The sequence below is a fragment of the Eubalaena glacialis genome, chromosome 17 (genome assembly GCF_028564815.1).
Source record: "Eubalaena glacialis isolate mEubGla1 chromosome 17, mEubGla1.1.hap2.+ XY, whole genome shotgun sequence".
In the NCBI taxonomy this organism is placed as follows: domain Eukaryota; kingdom Metazoa; phylum Chordata; class Mammalia; order Artiodactyla; family Balaenidae; genus Eubalaena; species Eubalaena glacialis.
This window is the reverse complement of record NC_083732.1, coordinates 85017379-85042257: the sequence shown is the minus strand read 5'-3', so window position 1 is coordinate 85042257 and position 24879 is coordinate 85017379. Positions and strand designations below refer to the sequence as shown.

The following is a 24879-nucleotide window of genomic DNA, read 5'->3' as shown; positions in this document are numbered from 1 at the left end:
GAGGAGTAAAAGAGGGGGACCCAGAGAAGCAATCAGGGTAGGACTGGGGTAGGGGCGCAAATACTGAGTCACTGAGCTCCGTCTAAGAGAAGCAGTCAGGGTGGGACTGGGGTAGGGGCGCATGTACTGAGTCGCTGAGCTCTGTCTAGGAGAAGCAGTCAGGGTAGGACGGGGGTAGGGACGCACGTACTGAGTCGCTGAGCTCCGTCTAAGCACCAGGCCTCCTGACACTGCTGGGGAGGGGCTGCCGTCCCTCTGGCCACGGACGAACAGCAGGCTCAGCCACCAGTGCCTCTCAGGGACGCACACACAGGACCGTGTGTCTCTAGGGCCTTCTTCTTCTTTCCTCCCTTCTTCCTTCCATGCATCAGTCAGCCAGCAAAGCCCACGAGTGCCCTGACCAAGCACAGGTGCTGTGCTAAATGCTTTGGGATCCCTGAAGAGATTATGGTCTCCTCCCCCGGAGCTCACAGCCTGTGGGACTTGAGACACATGAACAGGGAAGCCAGATGCCTCCGTGGGGACCAATAAGGACTATAAGTGTAGAGAGGACAGAGGGAGCTCAGTGGAGAGAGGCCATGGGGCTGGGAACAGGGAGCGTGGTATTTGAGGCAGCCTCGCAGCAGTGAGCGGATTTCAGCAGGAACAGATGGGGACACTGAAGAGAGTAATTCAGACACAGGGAGTCCCCCCTCCGCCCGAGAGGACGTCCTGCCTCTGGACACTTGCTCATGTCCATCTGCTTTTATCCGGGCTCCCTGGTCTCCAGCTCGGAAGGGCATCTGTAAGTAAAAGGGCCACGGACGTGGCTTTTACTTCAACCTCTGCCAGCATCCTACGAGGACCCTGGACTGATATCTCTTCTTTTTCTGTTTCTCTTGTCCTTTCCCATCTCTGCCATTTTTCTTCTACTAGCCCTTCTCCCATCCCTGCATCTTCTTTGCTCCCTTTTCCTTCCTTCCACAAATTCATTCATTCAGCAAATATTTCTTCATCATTTACTGGGTGATGGGCATTGTTCTAGGCAAGTGGGATCCTTCAGTGAGAAGAATAAAGATCCCTGCCTTCAAGATGCTTACATTCTGGTAGGCAAGGAAAAGAATCATACTAATTAGCATTTAAATAAACAATACTGGAAGACCCATGGAGAAAGTCCTGTTTTGGCGGGTTCTCAGGAGGTGAGGGAGTTGGCTGTACGGGTAGCTGGGGGGAGAGCAGAGCAGGCAGAGGAAACAGCTAGAGCTGAGGCCCTGTGGCAGGCGGATGCTTGTGTGTCAGCACAGAGACCTATGTGGCCAGAGCGAGCAAGGGCCCAGCGTGGAGGAGGCGAAGTCCTAAAACTGGGAGCAGGTTCATGTCAGGCCTCGTGGGCCATTGTGAGGATCTTGGCTTTTACCGTGAGTGATGTGGGGCTATTGAGTGTGTTCAAAAATGTTTTATTATGAAAAAAATTAAACATATACAAAAATAGAAAGAAAAGTGAAGTAAACCCCCTTATCCCCCAAGCCCATTTCAACACTTACCAAGTCACTGGCCAGTGGGTGACTCGCCCACCTCACCCACCTCCACCCACTGCTGGGTTAGTTTGAAGCAATTTCAAACAGCATCACATTGTGTCTCTAAATATTTCAGCACGTACGTAAAAGAAACAAAACAATACCGTCATCCCACCTAAATCTATGAAAAAGCTTCTTCGTGTATTCATTTTGGGTTCACCGTTTCCTGGACTGTCTCATACATTTCTGGTTGCAATTTGTTCATTCAGGATTTGGGGTGCAGGCGTGGCGTGGCCCAGGTTACATTCTAAACGCATCCATCTGGCCACCGTGTTGAGAACAGACCGCAGCAGGAGGAGACCGACTGGGAGGGAGATGATGGCAGTGACCAAAAGAGAAAGGGAAGAGGGCGTGGCCCAGACGGGGTGGGGGGGTGTGGGTGTGGCTGGGAGGAGCACCCGTCCTGGGCCAGGTGGTCTGCCAGGCAGGCGGGACGCTGGAACAGAGGCAGAGCCCGTGGCCTGAGAGACCCAGTGTCTAGCAGGGGAGGGTGAGCCGAGATTTGCAAGGCGGGGGGGTGAAGGTGTTAACAGAGGGTGTGCCGGGGCAGAGGAGGGCTCCTCCCGCGTCCTGCATCCTCGAGTGAATGGGGTGCGATGGCCAAGCGTGTCCTTGGGGACCCCGTCCCTCCGGTGTCCTTGGTGATCCCCTGACTTGAGCTGCGCCATCCCGGGGGTGTTGCTCCTCAGTGGCTTTACCTGTGGACGGACGACGACAAACGGTGATGGTGGCGTGGGCTGGGGGCAGCTTCCTGTTCAGTCAGCCTGTGGCTGAGTCAGGAAGGCCTGAGACAGGATGATGACTGACTCAAAACAGGATCCCTCTCCTTCCCACACGGTGACCTGCCGCTTCCTGCTTCAATTGAAACGTCACTCTGAGAGCTGCTAATGTCAGCGCTCAGGCTGTGACAAGAGAAGAGATGAGACAGTGACAAGCCACAGGGACCTGGGAACTGAGATACTGAGACTAAAGCACGGGGTGGGGAAAGGGGTCTGGGCCCTTTATTTTAGAGATTAGCAACCGGCAGACAGTGTAATCTGTGGCGAGGTGAATGCATTCATTTTGGACAAAGCTGGTATTTTTCGACAATGACATAGTGAAAGGGGAGAGTCAGGAGCCAGGCACCCTCTTCCCCATCCCACCCCCATCCCCACCCCCTTCCCCACCCCCATCCCCACCCCCTTCCCCACCCCCACCCCCACCCCCTTCCCCACCCCCATCCCCACCCCCTTCCCCACCCCCACCCCCACCCCCTTCCCCACCCCCATCCCCACCCCCACCCCCTTCCCCACCCCCATCCCCACCCCCACCCCGTTCCCCACCCCCATCCCCACCCCCACCCCCTTCCCACCCCCATCCCCACCCCCACCCCCTTCCCCACCCCCATCCCCATCCCCACCCCCTTCCCCACCCCCATCCCCACCCCCACCCCCACCCCCATCCCCATCCCCACCCCCTTCCCCACCCCCATCCCCATCCCCACCCCCTTCCCCACCCCCATCCCCATCACCACCCCCTTCCCCTTCCCCATCCCCACCCCCTTCCCCTTCCCCATCCCCACCCCTTCCCCATCCCCATCCCCACCCCCTTCCCCATCCCCTTCCCCTTCCCCATCCCCACCCCCTTCCCCTTCCCCACCCCCTTCCCCATCCCCATCCTCATCCCCATCCTGCAGAGCCCATAGCCCTGGGAGATGGTTGCTTCCCCCTGAGGGGGATGTTAGGCACTCATTGCCCGGCTGCTTCCTGCTTTAGACGGAGGTAGAGAAGGTACTCAAGCCTTCCTGAGGTTCAGATTTCCTCCTGCTTGTCTGAGCGGGGCGTTGGGGTCCGGGAGTGCTGTCTCTCGGCTGGAGCGGGCACTGCTACAAGTGCATCTGAACCCTGAATGATCCAAAGCAGAACCAGCCTGGCTCCAGGACACTGAGGCGCTTGGACACTCAAAAGCTTGCACGAGGTTGATTTAAAAAAAAAAAAATCTCTTGTGCCCTAATCATCCACCCCAAAATAGACATCCTGTCACTCTCACACCAGCCTATTTTAATTTTCTGTAGAGGACTTATATTTTTCTTATTTGAGAATTTGTTTATTTTTGTTACCACCACTAAAATGTTAAGTCTGTGAGAACATTATTTTTGTATTTGCAGCACTTAGAGGAGTGCCTCACATTTATAAAAACATATGTTTTTATATGTGCATTAAAATAAATATGAAAATATGTATAAGCATGTAAAATATGCATAAAGGTATAGTGTCGTTCATGAGCATCAGATACAATGAGGGTGCAAGAATGAATGGATAACACCTGAGTCTGCTCTCTGGGGGCTGACACACTGGGGTGGTGTGGGGAGAACAGGACCCAGGACTGGACATCTGGCCACCTGGGTTCTGACCCGTGACAGAGAACGTCCAACTTGTTTTTTTAACGTTTTCACCACCTTTACCCATTTCATCCACCTCCTACCCCTGTCTCCTCTGTCAACCACCAATCTGTTCTCTCTACCTATGAGCTCAGTTTTTTTTAGATCCCATATCATAAATGAGATTATACGGTATGTGTCTTTCTCTGTCTGACGTATTGCACTTAGCATGATGCCCTCGAGGTTCATCCTTGTGGCATATGGCACAGTTTCCTTCTTTTTATAGCTGTCTACTATTCTCTTGTATGTGTACCATTATTTCTTTATCCATTGTTGCATCCCGGGGTCCTTAGGGGCCTTCCATGGCTTGTCTATTGTAAATAATGCTGCAGTGAACATGGGGGTGCATGTGTCTTTTCAAGGTAGTGTTTTCATTTTCCTTGGGTAAATACCCAGCATTGGGGTTGCTGGATCATGTGGTAGTTCCTTTTTTTTTTTTTTTTTGACCAACCTCCATACTGTTCTCCATCGTGGCTGCACTAATTTACATTCCCCCCAATGGTGCACAGGACTTCCCTCTTCTCCACACCCTCTCCAGCACTTGTTATTCCTTGTCTTTTGGTAATAGCCACTCTAACACGTGTGAGGTTACATCTAATTGTGGTTTTGATTTGCATCTCCCTGATGATTAGGGATGTTGAGCATCTCTTCATGTACCTGTTGGTCATCTGGACGTCTAGAATGCTCAGTTTTAAAGAAGAAAACTTGGTTTCTTCTGTACCTTTCCTTTTACTTGGCCTTTATCTTGCTCTGTGGTCCTAGTCACACCTAAAATAATCTAGATATCTTCTTTCCTCTCTGGACAAAAAGGAGGGGAAAAAAAGTTTTGCTTAAGAAAATTCTGTGTTGTCAGACATTTAAACAGTGTAAAATTTGGAATGTTTAAGCTAGAGAATCGTCATGGTGGAAGGAATCTCTGAGATCGACAGTGAGAAATTTAATGTCCAGAAATATTAAATGACCTAACTGCTCAAGGTCGCTCAGGGCTTTGTCACTGCCCCTCCCACAAGCTGGGGAAAGTCTCTTTGGTTCCTGTGATCATTTTCTTAGTATCTTCTGCCTTTTCTTCTCTCTTATCAAGAGGTGAGAACGGAAGAAGTGACACTATCAAATATGCTGCTCCTCTTCTTCCTAGAGACAGAGTGATCCCCAAATGTCTCTTGGTGGGCCCGATGGTGTCAGTTGCTTTAAAAACATATGTTAAAAACAGAACCTCTACACGTGTAGAACTAATGTAAGGTAGGAAGGAAATAATATTGGTTGAATTGTCATTGCATAGCAGGCACTTAGGTGTTTTCTTTTGTTTTTTTGTGTGTTTTTTTGCACGCATGTTTCTCACGTAATTCTCACAAGGATCCTATGAAGTCTGGCAGTTTTAATCCCATTCTGCAAATGAGGAAACCAAGACTTGAAGGTATAAATCAGATTATCCAGCGTCACACAGATTATAAATGGTGAGGCAGGGATTAGAACTCAGGTTGTCCTGGCTCCAAACCTTTCCTGTTTTTGCTTTAGAATGGTGTGTTTGTGTCCACTTACACACCAGAATTCTAAACTGGACACTAGCAGTCCTTTCGGCAGGAGCCTTGGAGAGGTCTAGGACCCCTTATAACTGCCAGTGCCTGTTCTGAAGGATGCCCTGAACGCCTGTCGCTTTAATCTCTGGCTTCTGCCCTTGGAGCCGAGGGTCTCACATGGCTGAAAGCGATCAGGCCCATCAGCCCTGATTTCTAGTAGATTTGAGAGAGGGAAACACCAGCGGTCTTCTGTAAGTGGCAGCCTGGGTTGAATTTGTTTTACTTTTCAACATGTAAAGCCTTTTTCCTCGCCTTCCTCTGCTCTGCCAGATGGTAATGGCATCATTTGGATCGCAGGCCACTGTTGGATGCCTTTCGTGGCGTGCAGCCAGGCTTATTTCAGGACCCTCTAGGTTTTCTCTGAGCACCTGGTTTCAGCTCTAACCGGTAGAAAATAATCTCTTTTGACATTTGGAGGCACGGAGAACAGGGACTGAGCAAAAAGACCATACGGCTCATATTAGAACCACTTGCACAAGCAGTCCTTTCATCAGATGATGGCCCCTCACATGGCTGTGTTAACTTGTCCTGGCTGGGAGGGAATTGCTCCTTTGAATTTATAGGTTCCCCTCTTCTCCACAGACAGACAGGCAGCCTCAGAAATATTGGTCTTGCTCAGCATCCTGGCATCCAGAATGGCTTGAAAAAGCTGCCCTCGTGATAAATTACAAACGTTTATCCAGACATTGTGTTGGGTAGCAATTTAAAAGAGAAGAAAAGGAAAACGACAAGGAACAGGCTTATTGTTAATAAACAGTTCTTTATTGCTGCCGAACTTGGCGCTGGGCAGCGCATCTCAAATCCCCACAACCAAGTACAGGTGCAAACGCAGAGGGTGCACAGCTGCTGCTACTCCACCAGTAACCTTACCATCACCACCAGTAACATTGTCATCATCACCACCACCACCATTACCATCAGCACCACTTCCATCACCAGTACCATCACCATCAGCACCATCATCAACTCCACCATCACCACCACCAGCACCTGCGCCATCACCACCATAATCACCACCATCAACACATCAACACCTCCACCATCACTACCACCATCACTATCACCTCCACCACCACCATTACCTCTACCACCACCATCACCACCACCACCATCACCACCACCACCATCAGCACCATCCCCACCACCACCATCACCACCATAATCACCACCATCAACACATCAACACCTCCACCATCACTACCACCATCACTATCACCTCCACCGCCACCATTACCTCTACCACCACCATCACCACCACCACCATCACCACCATAATCACCACCATCAACACAACACCTCCACCATCACTACCACCATCACTATCACCTCCACCGCCACCATTACCTCTACCACCACCATCACCACCACCACCATCAGCACCTGCACCATCACCACCATCACTATCACCTCCACCACCACCATCAGCACCATCACCACCATCACTATCACCTCCACCGCCACCATTATCTCTACCACCACCATCACCACCACCACCATCACCACCACCATCAGCACCATCACCACCACCACCATCACCACCATAATCACCACCATCAACACATCAACACCTCCACCATCACTACCACCATCACTATCACCTCCACCGCCACCATTACCTCTACCACCACCATCACCACCACCACCATCACCACCATAATCACCACCATCAACACATCAACACCTCCACCATCACTACCACCATCACTATCACCTCCACCGCCACCATTACCTCTACCACCACCATCACCACCACCACCATCAGCACCATCACCACCACCACCATCACCACCATAATCACCACCATCAACACATCAACACCTCCACCATCACTACCACCATCACTATCACCTCCACCGCCACCATTACCTCTACCACCACCATCACCACCACCACCATCACCACCATAATCACCACCATCAACACATCAACACCTCCACCATCACTACCACCATCACTATCACCTCCACCGCCACCATTACCTCTACCACCACCATCACCACCATCACCACTACATGTTTCTTAATGTCAGATCCTGTGCTAAGCACTTTGTGGACATTATCTTATTTAACCTCCATGGCACTGCTGGGAGGTAGTGGTTTTGAAACCAACTCTGCTTGACATGCGGTCTCTCACCCATGCCAGGGACTCAGAAGAGCCAGAATTCTGCTATTACCATTTCTTCTTCATCAGAGTCTCCATCATCTTCCTTCTCATTCTCATAACTATCTATTACATTTGCATGATGCTTTGTTATGCTTTTTAAATCACTTCCTCAAATATTGAATTATTTCTTCTGCTACTGTCTTTTCAGATAATTACAATGATTATAATTTTCCACATGAGGAAACTAAGATTCAGCAAGTTTTAAATGGCTTGCCCGTCCTCCTCCACCTCAGATTTAGAACTCTTTTTCTTATAATGTAGAGGAAAGGGGTTGGGAAAAGAACATAGAGAATCCCTTTGATCACAATGAGTGGCCAAGTCCTTGCAACTACTTACTTAGAGCTTTATGCCCCATCCCTGGCGATTCTAACTCATGAGCTCTTGGGTGACACCAGGGAATGCGTCTACAAATATGCTTTTGCCCTATTTTGCCATTATTTCTCATCATTGCTGGGACTTCATGGAGGAGGTGGCACTGGGCTGGGCTAGGACTTTGACAAGGTGAGATGGAGCATGCGTCCTACAGACAGGTGGCTTGGTGGGCCAAGTTCCAGAGGCCAGGAGTCCTTGGGGTCTTTGGGGCCAGGCTAAGCAGCCCACGTGAGCTGTTGCTTAGGGTTGGGAGCATGGCCACTGGATGCTAGACTGAAAAGGCATGTCAGAATCACGTGGTCTGTCAATTTCCAAATAAAACGCGGACGTTACGTCTTTTAGATAAGGAGGTGGCAAGTAACTTGGACAGAGCTTCTTTCCTCCTTGTGGAAGAATAACCTGCCAGCACAGGTTGGCTTAGAAAAGTCTGGAGGGAAGGGGCAGGGCACGTGGACAGGGTCAGCTCTCATGGCTGTGGCTGCAGGAGGGGAGGGAGGAGAGCTTTGAGAGGCACCGGGGCAGCTCCGGACACTGTGGGTAGAGGAGATGTGAACGCAGGTGCTGGAGCCGGACAGAGCCGTTACCATGATGTTTCTCCGGGTGATGCCCCTTTATGGATGGTCCACGAACCCTATGCCTTTCTTGGGGGAGAGGCTGCCTCGTGACACTGCTGCGATCACAAATCTCTGATGCTTTTTTCTTCCTCTGGCCTCTTGCCATCATCTTGCTTTTTTCCTTCTTGCTGAAAATCTAACACTCGGGATGTCTGCTCCTCTGGATGCACTGCTTTGCATTTCTGTATCTCCTACCACACCTCTCCGACCTGCCCGTAATTCTCCTTTTTCAGGTCAATTTTACTGACTTCCCTGGCATTGGAGAACCTCCTGACTCCATGCCCTCTGCACATTTCCTTATCGTCTTCGGTGTTCATCTTCTGAGCATTAGTATGTCATTGCATACAATCCCCACGCTCCAGCAAAGCGAGGAGCTGCTGAGAGCTCACATATCCCTCGAACAGTGGTGGAGCCTCTGGAAGAGGGAAACTGAAGCTGCATCCCCAAGCAAACTGGCATTGTAATTAGTAATACTGCTCAGTCACAGCCCAGACCTTCTCATCCCTTCCTCTTCCATCTGATCCTTGCTTATCAACCATTAAGTGTTCTAGCCCTTCATTTCTTTCAGCCTTTCCTCCAAACGTCTCTGGCCTGGGTTCTGAATTCTGATGACTACTCACCAGGCCGTTCTGCTGACCTCGAAGGGAAGTGGTTTATCCATCTTGTAAATAACGCTGTGGCATAACTTGGAAGCAAGTGGAGGGGGTGTCTATCTAGATAGAAAATTGAAGATGCCTGGTTTCCATTTCCTGAGGAAGGGGAGCTGGCCATTCTCAGCTCTCTCATGGTCAGCTCCCTGATGTTTTCAGTAATCAGAGCAGGACGGAGGCACAGACAGGACTCCTCCTAGGCTCGGCTCCCTTCTGAAGGTATCTGTGACTGCATTTTGAATTTTACCTGACAAGTGTCGAGGAACTCATTCTGACCTAGACCTGATCGCACCTTCCAGGCTGATGTGCTCCAACTCAAGGGGTGCAGATCCAGGGGCCTCTAAATCAGACCACCTCTCTCTCTCTGCAAGTCTGCCAACGGCTTTCCTCCCTAACGGCCCGTCTCTCTACCCTCTCATTGCTGTTCCCACTGCCACTGTCCTGGCTCAGGACCACATCAGTCCCGAAGGGACAAGTTACGTATCCAGCCCGCGAATGTTTATTGAGTCTCCACCATGCGGCAGGCCTTGTTCTGGGCCTGTGGATATAGCACTGAAGAAAAGTAGAGCCAGTCCTCATTTTCAGATGAGCATCCCAGTGGGTAGACGGGCAGTTGGTAGACATGAACGTCAACGGTGTATGTGGTGGTGATAGAAACAAAGGGAAATACAGCGGGGCGAGGAGAGAGGGTGGGATGGGGACCACGGTCAGAGAAGGCATTCGGGTGAGGGGGACGTCTGGCAGAGACGAGATGGAATTGAGGGATGGAGCCATGTGGAACCAGCATTCCAGGCAGAAGCACCTGGAAGGGGCCTCTTGGGGCAGGTTGTGGGTGGAGGTGCCCCGGGACCGCTCCCTGGGCTCAGCACTGACTACGCGCTCCCGAAACGTGGTGGCGGGGAGGGGAGGGAGAAAGGTGGGATCCACAGGACCCCAGAGGGCTGGGCTGGCACAGTCCAAGGTCGTAAAGACACCTTCCCTCTGGGGGTGGGGGAGCACACGGGGACAAACCAGAGTGTCCAGTGGCAGAGACAGGAGAGGGCCAGGGTTTCAGAAAGAGAGAAGAAGCTGACGTCGTCCAGCTCCTATAATCTAGCGGTCTAGACTATCAGAGATATTTTGTAGAACTTATATCCTTTAGTCATCTTCAGAGCCCTGGGAGGTAAGAGTCACATGTACAGGCTCCAGCACACACAGATCTGGGGCTGAATCTTAACCCCATCACATTCTAGCTATGTCACGTGAGAGACTTGACGCTGAACCTCAGTTTCCACACCTCCCAGTGGGACTGAGAACACCTGCATCACAGGGGCGTCCTGCAGAGTAAAGATGTAAGGAAAATGTGGGAAACCCCAAAAGAGCGTTTGACACAAAACAGGTACTCAAGGAATACGATTCTTATTCAGAGTCTTGTTTTACTTTTCATTTCTGATTGCAGTGCTTTGACCTCATGAGAACAGCTGTGAGCAAGAAAGCAAACAGACGGGCCTTCCATCATTCACATACCCCTGTAATATAATGTACGCCGTGTGCTGTGTAGCTGACCAGCACACACCTCACCCCTGTTCAAAGGGGTAGACTCTGAGGCTTAGTGGGACAGGTCACTCCCACAGGATGGCACAGCAGTGTGGAGTCTAACAGCAGAAGAGCAGAAATGGTCCAAATGACCTACCTGCCCAGAGTTGAAATGTATCACGTTTCATCCTTACAGTGAAAACTATGTAGCTGAGGAAAAGAATGGAGTGGCTCTCCACATGCTGATACAGGATGCGTCCAGGTTAAATTGTTAAGTGAAAAAAAGCCAAGTTTATCAGTAGATTGAATGATATGCTACAGTTTGTAAAGAAAAAAAGGGGGAGAGGGAGAGAATGTGTGTGTGTGTGTGTGTGTGTGTGCAAAGCTTACCTAAACATAAAATGCCTCTGGAAAGATTAGCCAACATCTGGTAGGATTAGTTGCTTTCAAGGAAAGGGACTGAGTGGCAGGGGACAGGATAAGGACATTTTTCTCGGGTAAACCTTGCTGTACTTTTTGAATTTGGGGCCGTGTGTTACCAAAATCATCCAAGTTACAGAGCCGGCATCCAAAGGGGAACCTCCCTGACTCCAGACTTCTTCCCAATCCCACACTGCTTCCCCGTAGGGCATCCCGAGGGGGACGGGCTGTTATCAGGGAGTCTGCCCCAGACGTGCCATTAGACGGGCTCCGGGCGCTGCCTGCCTGTTAATTTTGGCTGCTTCTTTTGTCCTCAGGGAAAGAAAGGTGAGACCGGCCCTCCTGGAATCCCTGGATTGCTGGGGCAGCAGGTAACTACTATCTTTAAATCCTCTTCCTTAGCAACACTGCTTGCTCTGGTTAAATAAATGATGGGGTAACGATTCTCAGGTTGTACCCAGAATCTTGCATGGTCACCGCACCAGAGCATTAAAAAGAATGCTCGGTGGGACACTTGCCCTCCCTCTGTCCCTTGCTCCCCCTGCCTCCCATCTCAGGTGCTGGGAGAATGGCCATTTGGTCTCCTGGAGGGGTTTAGGCCTGGAGGAGGGCAGACCCTCATCTCCTCCCCCTCCCCCTCCTCGCCTTCCTCCCCCTCCGCTTTCAGACTCAGCTCTGGTGTAATGTCCTCTGGCCCCAGGCTTCGTCCAGCTCCCCACTCCCACACAGCCTCACGTGTGCTGTCCCTGTGGCCCCCTGTGGACCTCCACAGCCACCCCGCCAGGTGGGCAGGCTCGGGGTCACCATCCTCATTTCACAGACGAGGGGTGAGCCTCCCAGATGCACAGAGACTCGCTCAGGGCCACACGCCGCTCAGCAGACACCTCCCTCCCTCCCTCCCTCCCAGGCCCCCTTATCTGTGAGTGTGTGTCACTGTGAGCACCCCCTGCCCCCGACACACACGCCTTAGTGTGGACAGAGCAAGGCGCCTGGCACTGGAGGGTGTCCAGACCTCCCTTCATTCTCCCTTTGCCCCCTGCACCAAAGCTCGCCACCCAGTCCCCACCCCAGCCTCCCCTGGAGCAGGGTCGGTAAATTCCTGGGGAGGCAGTGTGCTGGGGGGGAGCAGTGTGCTGGGGGGGAGCCAGTGTGCCGGGGGGAGGGGGGAGGCAGTGTGCTGGGGGGGAGGCAGTGTGCCGGGGGGAGGCAGTGTGCCGGGGGGAGCAGTGTGCCGGGGGGAGGGGGGAGGCAGTGTGCCGGGGGGAGGCAGTGTGCCGGGGGGGAGCCAGTGTGCCGGGGGGAGGGGGGAGGCAGTGTGCCGGGGGGAGCAGTGTGCCGGGGGGAGGGGGGAGGCAGTGTGCCGGGGGGGAGCCAGTGTGCCGGGGGGAGGGGGGAGGCAGTGTGCCGGGGGGGAGGCAGTGTGCCGGGGGAGAGCAGTGTGCCGGGGGGGAGGCAGTGTGCCGGGGGGAGGGGGGAGGCAGTGTGCCGGGGGGGAGGCAGTGTGCCGGGGGGGAGGCAGTGTGCCGGGGGAGAGCAGTGTGCCGGGGGGGAGGCAGTGTGCCGGGGGGGATGTTAGGAGGTTAGAGTTCCGGCCCTCGGCCCCTTTCCGGCTGTGGCATCTCGGACAAGTCACTTTACCTTCTCAACTTCAGCCTCATCATTTTTAACAAATACCAAGAAAAGTAAAAGGGGAGGGCGATTCGGAGAGAAGATGAGGGGATGTGACCCGGGTGATGGGGGGTCCCGGAGGCACAGAGAGCACCGGGCGGGGTGCTGTCCTGTCCTCCTGGGTGTGGTGGCCGCAGGCAGGCAGGCAGGTGGGATCACTCAGGGCTCGGCCACGGGCCCCCCCCCCGCGCGCTGCGGTAAATGGTCGGCTCTGGCGCCCGCCTGTCCCGGGCCGTCTCCACCTCCACGCCCGAGTCCCATGGTGTTGACTGCACTGTCCTTTGACATTGTCGGGGAGGCACCCCCCAGAGGACACTGCTCACTGCACTTGCAAAACCCACTTTTCCCACGCTGACATAGGAGGTGTGTGATGGGCACCCCGCACGCAAATCTCGGGCTTCATTTCAGTCCCTCGCATTGGGGTCAGGCTACAGCCCGGGATAAGGGACTGTAAAATCAGCCATTATTCACGGTCTTCTAAAGATTCCACATTCACTGTGGCATTTTGATGTTCATAGTGAAAGATAGAGTGTTTTTGCATTTGTTTTATGACCTTGCTTTCCAGTGAGCAAAGCTTGTGTGTTTCAAAAATTCACCGTAAACCCAGCTCCATCAAATCGCTTTAAGTTACAGATTTTTTCCCTATAACTTTTTGTTGACTACTTTGGAAAATATATTCCTTTCTTTCGTTTTTAATTTTGAAACCATTTTCCTTCAGCAAATCTTTGCTGAATGCCAGGCATTGAGCTGGGTGCTGTGGATGAAAACGCGATCAGCTTTCCCACAGCAGGGGTTTTGCCAGAAATAGGGCGCCCGATATATTCGGGGACCTCAGTGGTTCAGAACCAACGTAGAGTGTATAGTATGTCCTACCTGGCGCCCCGCATTGGATCACCACCCGAGGGACACAGAGCTGCACTCAAGCCCACCACGCCCACACTGAGAGCGGTGTCTCCCTGGTGGGTCACTGCCCATCGCTGTGATTCACCCTTCCTGACACATCTGAACACTCACCTTCCCTGGGCCTGGCCACGGTTTTCTCCTGCTTGCCATCCGTGCATTTGTCCATTTGTTCACTGGTTCACTCATTCAGCAGGTATTTGCTGAATACCCACTGTGTGCAGATGCAGCTCTGGCGATGGGAAACCTGGCAGCCACTGTCCGTGCCCAGAGGAGCCGGATGTAATGGGGCAGAAAGAGATGCACATAGAGTCTGACAGTCCTCTGAGCTGAGTGCTGGGAGAGGGGTAATCAGAGCTCTGGTTCTGGGGGAGAGGTCATCTGCCTCTCTCGGGCCCAGAGTAGGGTCCCTACGCTGATCTGGAAAATCAGGGTTGGCTCTGTTGCAGCAGAAGCTAAGTCACATGGTCTCCTGCTCTGATGAGAAGAGGGCAGAGGGCACATATGTTTAGTTTCTGCGCTTGTCAAACACTGTCCTTGGTGTTCGTATATAATCGTGTATATAACCACCTGTAATAACCACCTGTGAGAAAGCAATGCTTAGCCCATTTACAATCTAAAGAAATTGAGCTCAGAGTTTAATTAGCTTTGCTTGTAACGGAAGAGCCAGCACCGCAACCTCAGAGTGAGCCAAACCCCAGGGCGGCTGGCATTCTAGAAGATGCTTTCGGTGCCTCTTTTTCAAGATGGAAATTCTAACCCGCTGGAATGTTTTAGACTCAGTATACACATTCTACGTGGTGGCTCCTGTATCCTGGCAGCCTTTTAGGAAAAGTGGAAATCTGTGTCTGGTCTGGGCAACTGTTTATGCAAAGACAGTGCTGCAGTCAGGATGGCAGGAAGCCTCTTGAGTTGGTGGGAACACAGCCAGGGAAGGGGCCAACCCCAGAAGGCTGAGTGGGTTCGAGGTCCTGGGCCTCTACACAGGAGCCCTCCTGAGGGGGCCAGTCATTGTGCCCCTGGAGTTACATACTGAGAGGAGGACTCACAATTAGGAACAACTTGCGAAAAAAACCAACATCACCAAGTCACGCAGGGAGTGTGATTGCCGTGCTAATTTATGCGAGTAATTTTCATTCATCTTCAAATTCCATCCAGTTTTATAAATCTACTGCAATTGGAGCTTGGTGTTTATTAGGAATAGTTATTTGCCATTCCGTTATTAATAATGATAATTGGGTTAATTGGTTATTTATACATCATCACTGTAATCACTGAGCACATTAAATAGCTGTTTAGTCACCATCGTATTAAGAAGGATCAAACGTTCTATTAATAGTTAGACTTATTGGTTAATTGATAGAGTCATTACTTAGTTTTTTTATTAGTAATAATTAAAGCAGTTATTTTGTTGTTAACATTTAGATCTATTGGCTCATTTGTCACTCTCTTTCATAATTAGATGAATGGGTTATTTAGGTATTTTTATTGATGATCAAAAGAGAAGAGGGTGAAAACCTCCCATGAGCTGAGCTGGTGTCACGCACACCTTCGTTAATCCAGCCATACGAGGCCACCCCTCTTTTTTTATCACTCTCTCCCGTCTGCGTTTAATTCTGCAGCAGCCCTTCCCCAAGCTCCAGCCCCTGGGCAGCTCCACCCGGTGCCTCAGACACTCGCATCGAGCACTCAGCCTTCTTCAGCAGGACGGCTGGTGCCCACCCCGTCCAGGTGCGCTCCCCCCCCCGCAGTGTCCCCGCCTCGGCAAAGGGCCCCATCACCTATCCAGTCCTTCAGGGTCGTCCTCGTCCCTTCGCTCCACACACCCGACCTGCTGTGAAGCCTTGTGCACTTCTCCTTCCAAATACAACCAAGTCAGACCGGCTCTCGCTGTCCCGATTGTGAAGCCCAGGTCCCAGCCATCCTGGCCCCCAGCCCTGAAGCAGCGCACCCGCCTCCCAGCTGCCCCTCCCACCGCGGCACCCCACCACTTTCCCCGGGGCCCTGTCCCCGTCCCCTGCTCACTTTACTCCTTCACACTGACCCCGTCAGTCCTGCCAATGCACGGCGGTCCGTCCAATCTCAGGCCCCTGAACCCACTGTTCTCCCTTCCCCGGACTCCCTGGCCACTCAGTTCTCAGCTTCAGCGTGGCCCCTTCTGCGGGGCCTGCCTGGACCAGCCCCAGCTAGGACGGCCCCTCAGTTACAGTCACGGTGACTTCATCCCTAGGACTTCCGGTCCCCAAAGTTGTGCCTTCCTTGCTTCCACACTTGTTCTCTCTGTCCTCCCAGCCCCCTCACCAGCTTCTAACGCCTCCAGGGCCCGACAAGCCACATCCTGCATCCTGGCTTGTGGGAGCGCCCTGCCCAGAGCGGGCAGTGGCCCAGGACTTGAGGATCCCCCCTGCCCCCCGCCATCTCCCTCCTCCTCGTTTCTACCTCCGCTCCTAATATTCTTCCCTCGGTAATCGGTGATTGAACATCGTCCCTGTGCCCTGGGAATAAAATGGTGAACGAAACCAGACACGGTCTCTGCCCTCCTGGGCCTTAAAATCCAGTGGGAAAATGCTGGACACTCCCTGTTTCTGTTTTCTGAAGTTATTTCCCACTCTTCATACTTTATCCCTAAAGCTTGGGAGAAAATTTAGCAGTCAGTTTGTCCAATTTTTACAGCTGCTTTTTAAAAATAAAAGCCACACGTATGAACTAGACAAATGCAAAGCTCCCCTGGTTGACATAAAGGTGGGAGCTCAGGAGAGTCTCCCTCAAAACACGCACACAGGACGTGCCTCCGAACGCCAGTCCCTGGAACCCTGGTTTCCGCCTGGTCCGCGCACAACATCCGCGTCAGTGACGAGGGGAGGGTGACTTGCCTCCGGCTCCTCGGAGAGTCCCTGGCCACCCGGAGACTTGCCTTTCAGTCTTGACTTTCCTTTAGCCACGTTTCTTTCCTGAAACCCCAATATCCTCACCTACGAAAGAGGCATAATAGTGCAGAGAGTCTTTGGCTTTCAAGCAGCTTTTTAAAAAAATTTATTTTATTGAAGTAGAGTTGATTTACAATGTTGTGTTAATTTCTGCTGTACAGCAAAGGGACTCAGTTATGTGTATACACATTCTTTTTCATATTCTTTTCCACTATGGTTTATCCCGGGCTACTGACTGCAGCTCCCTGTGCTAGGACCTTGTTGTTTATCCATCCTGTACGTAATAGTTTGCATCTGCTCGCCCCAAACTCCCACTGCGTCCTCCCCCCACCTTGGCAACTACACGTCTGTTTTCCATGTCTGTGAGTCTGTTTCTGTTTTGTAAATAAGTTCATTCGTATCATTTTTTTTAGATTCCACATGTAAGTGATACCATATAGTTGTCTTTGTCTGACTTACTTCATTTAGTATGATAATTTCTAGGTCCATCCATGTTGTTGCAAATGGTATTATTTCATTCCTTTTTATGACTGAGTAATATTCCATTGTATGTATGTACCACATCTTCATTATCCATTCATCTGTTGATGGACATTTAGGTTGTTTCCATGTCATGGCTGTTGTGAATAGTGAAGCTTGTAGCAAGCAGGGTTTTGTTTTTGTTTTTGTTTTGTTTTTTTTTGGTGGGAGGAAGGCAGCTTCTTTGTGCCTAAAAATCCCAATGCCAGTATGTGCAGAACAAAATAGAAAATTCATAAATTGATTTAGTAATGAGCCATCTAGTTTCATTTGGAAACTTACCAACTAAGTGACTCAGATGGCCTTTCTGTTTGGGGTTTTGTTTAACTTATTTTCAGGAGAAAGAGAAGATAAAGTGAGGGTACTAATTAAAGTCCACCAGAAGTCTGGGCGGGGGGATTAGTCCAGTCTCAACAGTAGTTGTTGCCCGTCACTGGTAAGGTCCCCAAGGCCACTGGAAGATTCTGAAGTGCCATATGCACCATCCAAGACAGCTGATGTTATGCTCAGCTCTGTGGACTGCGCTAGGATCCGGGAGGTAAACGCCTCACCAGAGCCTTCCACCAGTGGCATCACTGGGTTCCGGCACTCTCTTCACGCCCCCAGCTACCCCATAGGAATCTCTCTCTAGTTGAGGCTCTGAAGGGCCTGTAACTCACATCCCAGACTAACCCATCCCCCCACGCCAACCCCACAACTCTTCCTTCCCCTGCAGAGTCGATTTCCTGGAAAAGCCTCTCCTCCTTTTACTGTCTCAGGTAGCATCCAACCCCCGCCAGATGCTCACCTGTCACCGCTGAACTGCCGTGCAGACCATCCCCTGGTCTGCATCCCTCCCCGCCATCCACTTACACGGGGCCCAGCCTCACTGGCGTCTTGCCTGCACCGTGGTTTCACTGTCTCCTGGTCTGTCTCTTCCAGGATTCCTTCTCCCTAGTGATCCTAAGGACAGCAGAATATCTTCCTAAGCACAGATCTGACTGTGTCTGTCTTCTAGAACACCTCTGTTATTTTGAGCTGCCTCAAAGACAAAGCCGGACTTTTCAGACCCCAGACTTGCTGCCTCGTTTTAGGGGCCTCTGCTTCCTGTTCTTACTGGGCACCCCAGTCATGCCGAGCTGCCTGTTCCCGTTTATCCTGTTCCGTCCACATGTGGTGCCCGCCCTCTTCGACCCCCCTTCATTTGCCAAGGCCCCACTTGGCCCTTGAAGACCAAACTCACCCTACCCTCTGAGATGCATCCCTGATTTCCCCACTATGCCTTTACTTGATTTCTGTGCATTTAGAGCATCTTTCTTCTTTGTTTTCATTTTCTGTATTTTTAATTAGATTCAACAAATATCTCATGAGTTCTTCCATGTGCCAGGACCCAGGGGTTTGCTACAAAAACTATGAAAAGAAAGTATTATTGTACCTACTACTCTGTATGTTTAGAAACCAGGCTTTGGATAAACCAGATACTTTGCCTCGAGTCAAACAGCTGTTCGGAATTTAACCATCTGCCTTTGATGCCAAGCCCACGGCTTTCCCAGGAGGTCACGGGCTTGCATTTTATTTACTCTGCAAGACTGCAGTCTTCTGGAAGGGAGGGTGGGTCACCTGGAGATCCGGAGGGAACACGGAAGGTGCCCGATACTTGTAGACTGGAGGGAGGACCTCCACCCCTGCCATCCTGGCCTCCAGGAGCCGCTTCTCCAGAGACCCCAGGACTTTGCAGAGGCCTCTGATGTAAGGACCAAAGCTTCTGCCTGCTCGCTCCCCGCTCCCCTCCATGGCATCAGCGGGTGCTGCCAGCATCCCGTCACCCACCGACACCTCATCTTCCACCCGGGGCTCCTGTGCCCCCAGACTCCATGATGCTTCTCACTCATGAACACGCTGCACTTTGGCTGGGGGTGACAGATGCGAGGTTTCCTTGCCTCTGAAGCCTCCTGGGGGAGGGAGAACATTCTCTAGAACATTCTCACATGCAGGCCGTGAGAGGACGGAGGCTGCCACGTAGCCTGGGACAATTGGGGTGCACCTCATGGGGCATGCACCCCACTGCTCTGTTCCCTCAGCAACCAGGCCCGGACCTCTTGTCCTGCTGCATCATCATGTTCAATCTTGGGGCTGTAGGATTCCTACCCCCCGTTGCAGAGCCCGGGGAAGTGGACCTCCGCAAGGCCAGGAGCTCGCCACGTGGATAGGAGGCAGCAGACCTGGGGTTCCACTCGCGTCCTTGACCATCAGCTGCGGCAGCGTGTGGACCCTGAGTGCCGGGGCTCGCAGCCAGGGAGTCAGGGACCACCGAGGTCATGGCGCCCCGTGTGTAGAGACCTCGGAGAAGGCCAAGCGTGTGGCAGGCGCCCTAAGAGTCACGTTTGCTCCCTCCCGGCTGAGGGCGCCAGGTGCAGATGGCTGATGGGCCTGTGCACCCACATCCTCCCAGCACTCCCTGCCCCCGGCTGGCAGAGGCGGTGGTATCAGAAGCACACAGTTTCGCTGGAGCTGAGCCCCCTCTGACCTGGCAGGGCTGGACGCAGCCTTCCTGGGAGGCGGCCGCTCCGTGTCCCTGTGTGGCCGTCACACGGCACAGTGTGGCCCCGGGGCAGCGTCCACAGGGCAGGCTGGCTGGAATTGAGTCCTGACTGCTGTCCACCCCTCACCCCAACATTTCCCGCTGGGACTTGCAGGTCGCCCCCGGCCGGCTGGAAAGGAAGCCGCAGGCCACTGGCCAGCCCCTCGTGTGGCCGTGTCTGGAGCGGCTGTCCTGCCCCCTCCAGCTCCTCTTTGTAAGGCCCTTGTGGTGGTTATTTGATGACCGTGTGGGATTCTGCTCTCGGTCCTGAGCTGGTAGCATCAAACAGGCAGATAGTTATTAACCCGTACCGCATGCAGAGAAACGACCCAGGTGCTGTGGTCCTACGAAGGTGGTGGACTCGGAGATCACAGAGCTGGGCTTGAAAGCCCCAAGTTCATTTAATGCACAGACAGTCTTTCAGGAGATCAGGCTGTTTAAGGGTGGATTGGCTGTGACGGGCGGGGAGCTTGGCAGACGCTTCACAAGGGAGGGGCTGAAGGACCAGGGACATTGTGCCGGGTGCCACCGTGTCTAATGCCGGTTCACTTTCCTCCAGGTTCCAGTTCCTCATCTTCAAAACGGGATGAACAGGGCCCGCCTGAAAGGATTAGCGTGAGGATTAAGATGAGGTGAAATGCACGTAGCTCAGGGCAGAGTGAACCCTAAATGGAGGGTGCCGCCCCCTCGGCCTTCTCCTACATCTGTGTTTCCTGCTCCCTCCTTTCAGGGGTCCCTGCTGGAACCCTGGGCTTGTAGTATTACCAGCAGTGAGGATGGTAGTTAGGGTGCTGCATGGAGTTGGTCCACACAGGTAATTCCCAGACCTGGCTGCTCTCCACAGGTACCTGGGGAGTGTTCCGAAGTCACTGGCCCCTCAAATTTGTCCCAGACCTGTGCCTTAGAGTCCAATCAAGGGACCTGTTTACCTGTATTTACGACGAGCTTTCCAGGTGGTTCTGCAGCAGCTGGACTGCTCAGGATCCACTGGAGACGATGGCTCTGTGACCTCAGATGGAGCCCTTACCCTCTCTGAGCCTCAGTTTTCTTTATTGTTAAACAAGGAAGTTTCATTTCCAGTAGAGGATCCCTAAAGATCTGTCTCCCCTAACGTGCTGTGAGAGTGAAACAAGCAAACAGCAGCAGCCCGCAGGGACGTTTGCAGGAGACGGAGGAGGAAGGGGAAACAAGGTCAGAGTAATGAGCAGGTCAGGAGGCCAGCTTCCTGGAACGATCACTTTGAAAGAGGCCAGCGCATTCCAGGGGCCGTCAGCATCACAGGGAACGTAAGGAGGGACGAAAGCTAAGTGTATCCCATTCGCTATCAGAGAGAGAGAGCTGCATGAGGTGAGAAGGGGCCTTGGATGAGTTCCGTGGGGTTGAGGTTGCTGTGAGAGCCTCAGAGGTCAGGATGATGTAAAAAGGTCACCTGGAACATGCCTTATGGAGGGGTGGGTCCTGGGAGTGCCACCTGCAGGGCTCCTGCTTTGCCGGGAGGTGAGCGGAGCTGAGCTGGAGCAGATGCGGGTGGAGCAGGACTGAGCCACGATAGGGGTGAGGTCACCAGCCTTCTTTGGTGCCCTCCCCCACCTCCGTCCTCATCCATTAGGGGGACCCTGCATCGGTACCCACCCAGGCCACTGTCCAGCTCTGCCTGGCCATTCAGTTACTCCAGCTCCAAGCAGATGTCTCCTAATAAAAGTAGACGTTATCCCCAAAGGCTCTCCAGCACGGAGTGAGCTACGTAGAAAACTAGGTCCAGGTGCCACCAAAAAGTTCTCTTCTGTAAACGTCGCCTTTCTCTGCCCTTTGTTGACTCACCAGCGCCCCCAGAGGGAGAAAAGGGAACTGTCCGCGGAAGCGGCAAACTTGGCCATTTTTTAGCATTTATCGCCCTCCAGTGGCGATGTGATGTTCTCTCGGAATGCACAGCGCTCTCCTCAGCTGTGTTCAATGCAGTTGGCTTCTTCAAACACTTACTGAGCACCTGCTCTATTCCAAGCCCTGGGCTTGTTGCTGTGCGAGATGAGATGCGGGGGGATGCAAGAGGGGGGGCTCTGCCTTCGGGGGCTCGGGGGTCAGATGAGAACTGTTACACTGGCCTTCGGCTTGGGGGAGGGAGCGATTAATTCTGCATGGGGAATTGCCGAAAATTTCAGAAAGGTGGAGACATCCATCCGAGCAGGGAGACAGGGGAGGGAGGGCATATTTGGAGAGACACCTGGACAAGCAAAGGCCAGAGGTGCATCTCCTAGAACGTGTGTAGTGGAGAGAGAGAGGGTTTGAACAGATCTCTTGATTGACCCCAGGTGATTCGATGCTGAATAATGCTTGGGAACCACTGTTCTAGAAGATTTTTGTTAACGGGTTAACCCATCGTGTGTATGTGTGTTCATGCGCGTACGTATTTATTTTAATTGCTCAAATATTTTAAATATATATTGGAATAGATAATATAACAGACAGTTATATTATCCCACCACCCAGATAGTACACATGGTACCATTTTGCAGATTTTACTTCAGACCTTTTCTTTTTGCTCTCGTTCCTTTTTGTTGAAAACATACGGTATTTCAAGTAAAGCGGCAGCGCCCCCCTTCACTGGTCCCCATCCCTCTCCCCTCTCAGAGGACAGTGTCACCAGGAGGCTGTTCCACGCGCGTTTGTAACCCAGGCTGTGCTCTTTCTCTGCAGGGCCCCCCAGGACCACCTGGCGTCCCAGGCCCCCCTGGACCCGGAGGCCCCCCGGTGAGATTGGTTTTGATTTTCCCTCCCCAGGGCACTTAGATGGAGGGTTCGTGGCCCTGGGAGCCAGGGACATCATGGTGCAGAGCCACGTGTTCGCTCTTTGTCCGAGAGCAGAGCAAAGGCGTGAGCAAGGAGGGCCCCACCAGCAGCCAGCCCTGGAGCCCCTTCGATTGGAAGTAGCATCTGAGCTCACACAGCGCATTGTTGGCTGCTCCTAGAGACGCAGGGGGAGGGGCACACTGGGCTGGGGTCGTCCTTTTGAGGTCTTTCAGGAGCGTGTGGTTTGTCTCCCCTCCCGCATTTCAGGAGCCCTCTGGGAAAGTTCCCTGTAGGCCAAGCGGAGGGGTGGGGTCCCGCTGGGTGGGGCAGAAGGAGGCGTTTCCACCCATCCCTCCAGGCGGGAATGAAGGTGCCGGTGGCCCTGACTGCAGACCAGACGAACCCTGCGCCGGCCAGCCTTGGAGGTGTGACGATTCCACGTCTCACCGTGGCCCACATCAAGGACAGCCAGATGCCCCCGAGGGGTATCCACCCCTGGGTGCCCTTGTCAGAGCTGGAGACCTGGGCTCCTGCCAGGAAAGGTGCTGGGAGAAGGGAGCTGATGCTCGGAAGAGGTCAGACTGAAGGTTCCCCTCTGGTTCCCTTTTCAGGGTTTGCCTGGAGAGATCGGCTTCCCAGGAAAACCTGGGCACCCTGGGCAGGCGGTGAGTGACCAGAGCATCCCTCCCTGCACTGTCCCGTCTCTCCCATCCTCTGTGACGGGAGTGGCCGGGCCCTTTCAGCTGCCACCCAGGCCGCTTTCCAGCGAGTGACGCTCCATGCCCTTTCCTCCCTGTCAGCGGGGACCAAGGCCCTGGTACCCAGCCTGCCTTCTTCCTTCCGTGGTGCCTGTCGCGTATGTGCCCTGTCTCCTGGGGCCACTCCCCCATGGCCCCAGCCAGAATGCAGACTGGAGCACCCTCTCCCTAGGCCACCACCTGTGCTCTTGTACCTCAAAGGGACATTCGAAAGTCCTTTGCTGTTTAAAGTGTGGCTTCTCGTCTGTAGGGACACTGACAGAGGGTCACAGAAGTGATGGAGGAGGAGACGTGAGACATGGTCCAGGATGTGGCAGAGCTCTTCCCGTCACTATGCTGATTGTGTTTCTTCTTTCCCAACCAAAAGATCCTAGGGATCTGGGCCTTCTCATTCCTTTTAAGTCCTGAGGGTAGAGCTCATTGAACCTTAATGTCTCCACACAAGGAAGCGGGTGCAGCTTGAAGCTGGGTGTCGCCTGCCGTTTTGGCCTGTAGCTCTTCAGGGCAGGATGGTAGGGGTGGCCTGTGACCGTGATGGGCCGTCACAGGTCCGGTGACGGCCCTCAGGAGGCTTCGGCTCGTCCGGAAGGGATTTCCTTACGCTGGTTCTCTGATGGGGCCAACAGAGGAGGGGAAGGCTGTGGATACAGAAAGCCTGTGCGACCCACAGAGCTGACGGGGGTCAGGACGCTGGAGAAAGGGTGACAGAGGGAAATCCGACTGTGCAGCACACGGTGGTTGTCCCCTTGTCACTGGACCACAGATCCATTGGTGGCTGTAGATGAAGGGACGTGATTGCTGGATGCCAGCATGCTCGGCCCTGTTGAGCTCCAGGTACCAGGCCTAAGGCTCTCGACGTAAATTCAGGGCCATGACGTCCACTCTCAGGCGAACGGGTCCAAACCTGGAACGCATGGTTAACTGTCACCCACAGACGTTCCTGAACACGTGGTCCACACAGTTTCACCCACAAACACTTTACAGCAGCGAGAGCGCTGCCGGAGAGCTGGAACACAGGACCAGTCCTGCGTGTCTCGCCTACCAGGCCGACCAGCTTCTGGCTGCAGAAGCTGCTCCTGGCTGGCAGCAACTCAGTGCAGCGCTTCCCTAACCGTGCCTTTCATGTTGGTCTGTTTTTTTCCCTCTTGGCCCAGGGACCTCCTGGAAAGGATGGGCTGAACGGACCCCCAGGCCTGCCAGGACCCAAGGTTGGTGTGAGTTGGGAACCCAAAATACAGAAGCCAAAGAGATTTTTGATTGTTGGTTGCCTGGGCCTTGGATCACATTTGGATTCCGAGTCATGCCGGGCTCAGAAATGTTTGGATTTCCAAGGTCAGATATGGGCGAGCCCCTTATTCCTACATAGGTAACTGGGGAAAGATTTGGAGGCCTAGGACTTTAAAATTATTCTGTTAGAAATATGTATGTATTTTATTTGCAAGGAGAAAAACCTTTCAGATACTCTTACATAATA

At 52.9% G+C, this 24879-nt stretch overlaps 1 protein-coding gene across 1 annotated transcript in view; it reads left to right on the top strand.

The window, feature by feature from the left end:
- Positions 1-24879, top strand: part of COL22A1 (collagen type XXII alpha 1 chain) — a 247984-nt gene that overhangs the window by 118729 nt on the left and 104376 nt on the right. The window contains exons 22-25 of the mRNA XM_061171582.1: positions 11604-11657; positions 22555-22608; positions 23259-23312; positions 24560-24613. Coding sequence (XP_061027565.1) covers positions 11604-11657; positions 22555-22608; positions 23259-23312; positions 24560-24613 — 216 coding nt within the window. The remainder of the gene's footprint in view (positions 1-11603; positions 11658-22554; positions 22609-23258; positions 23313-24559; positions 24614-24879) is intronic.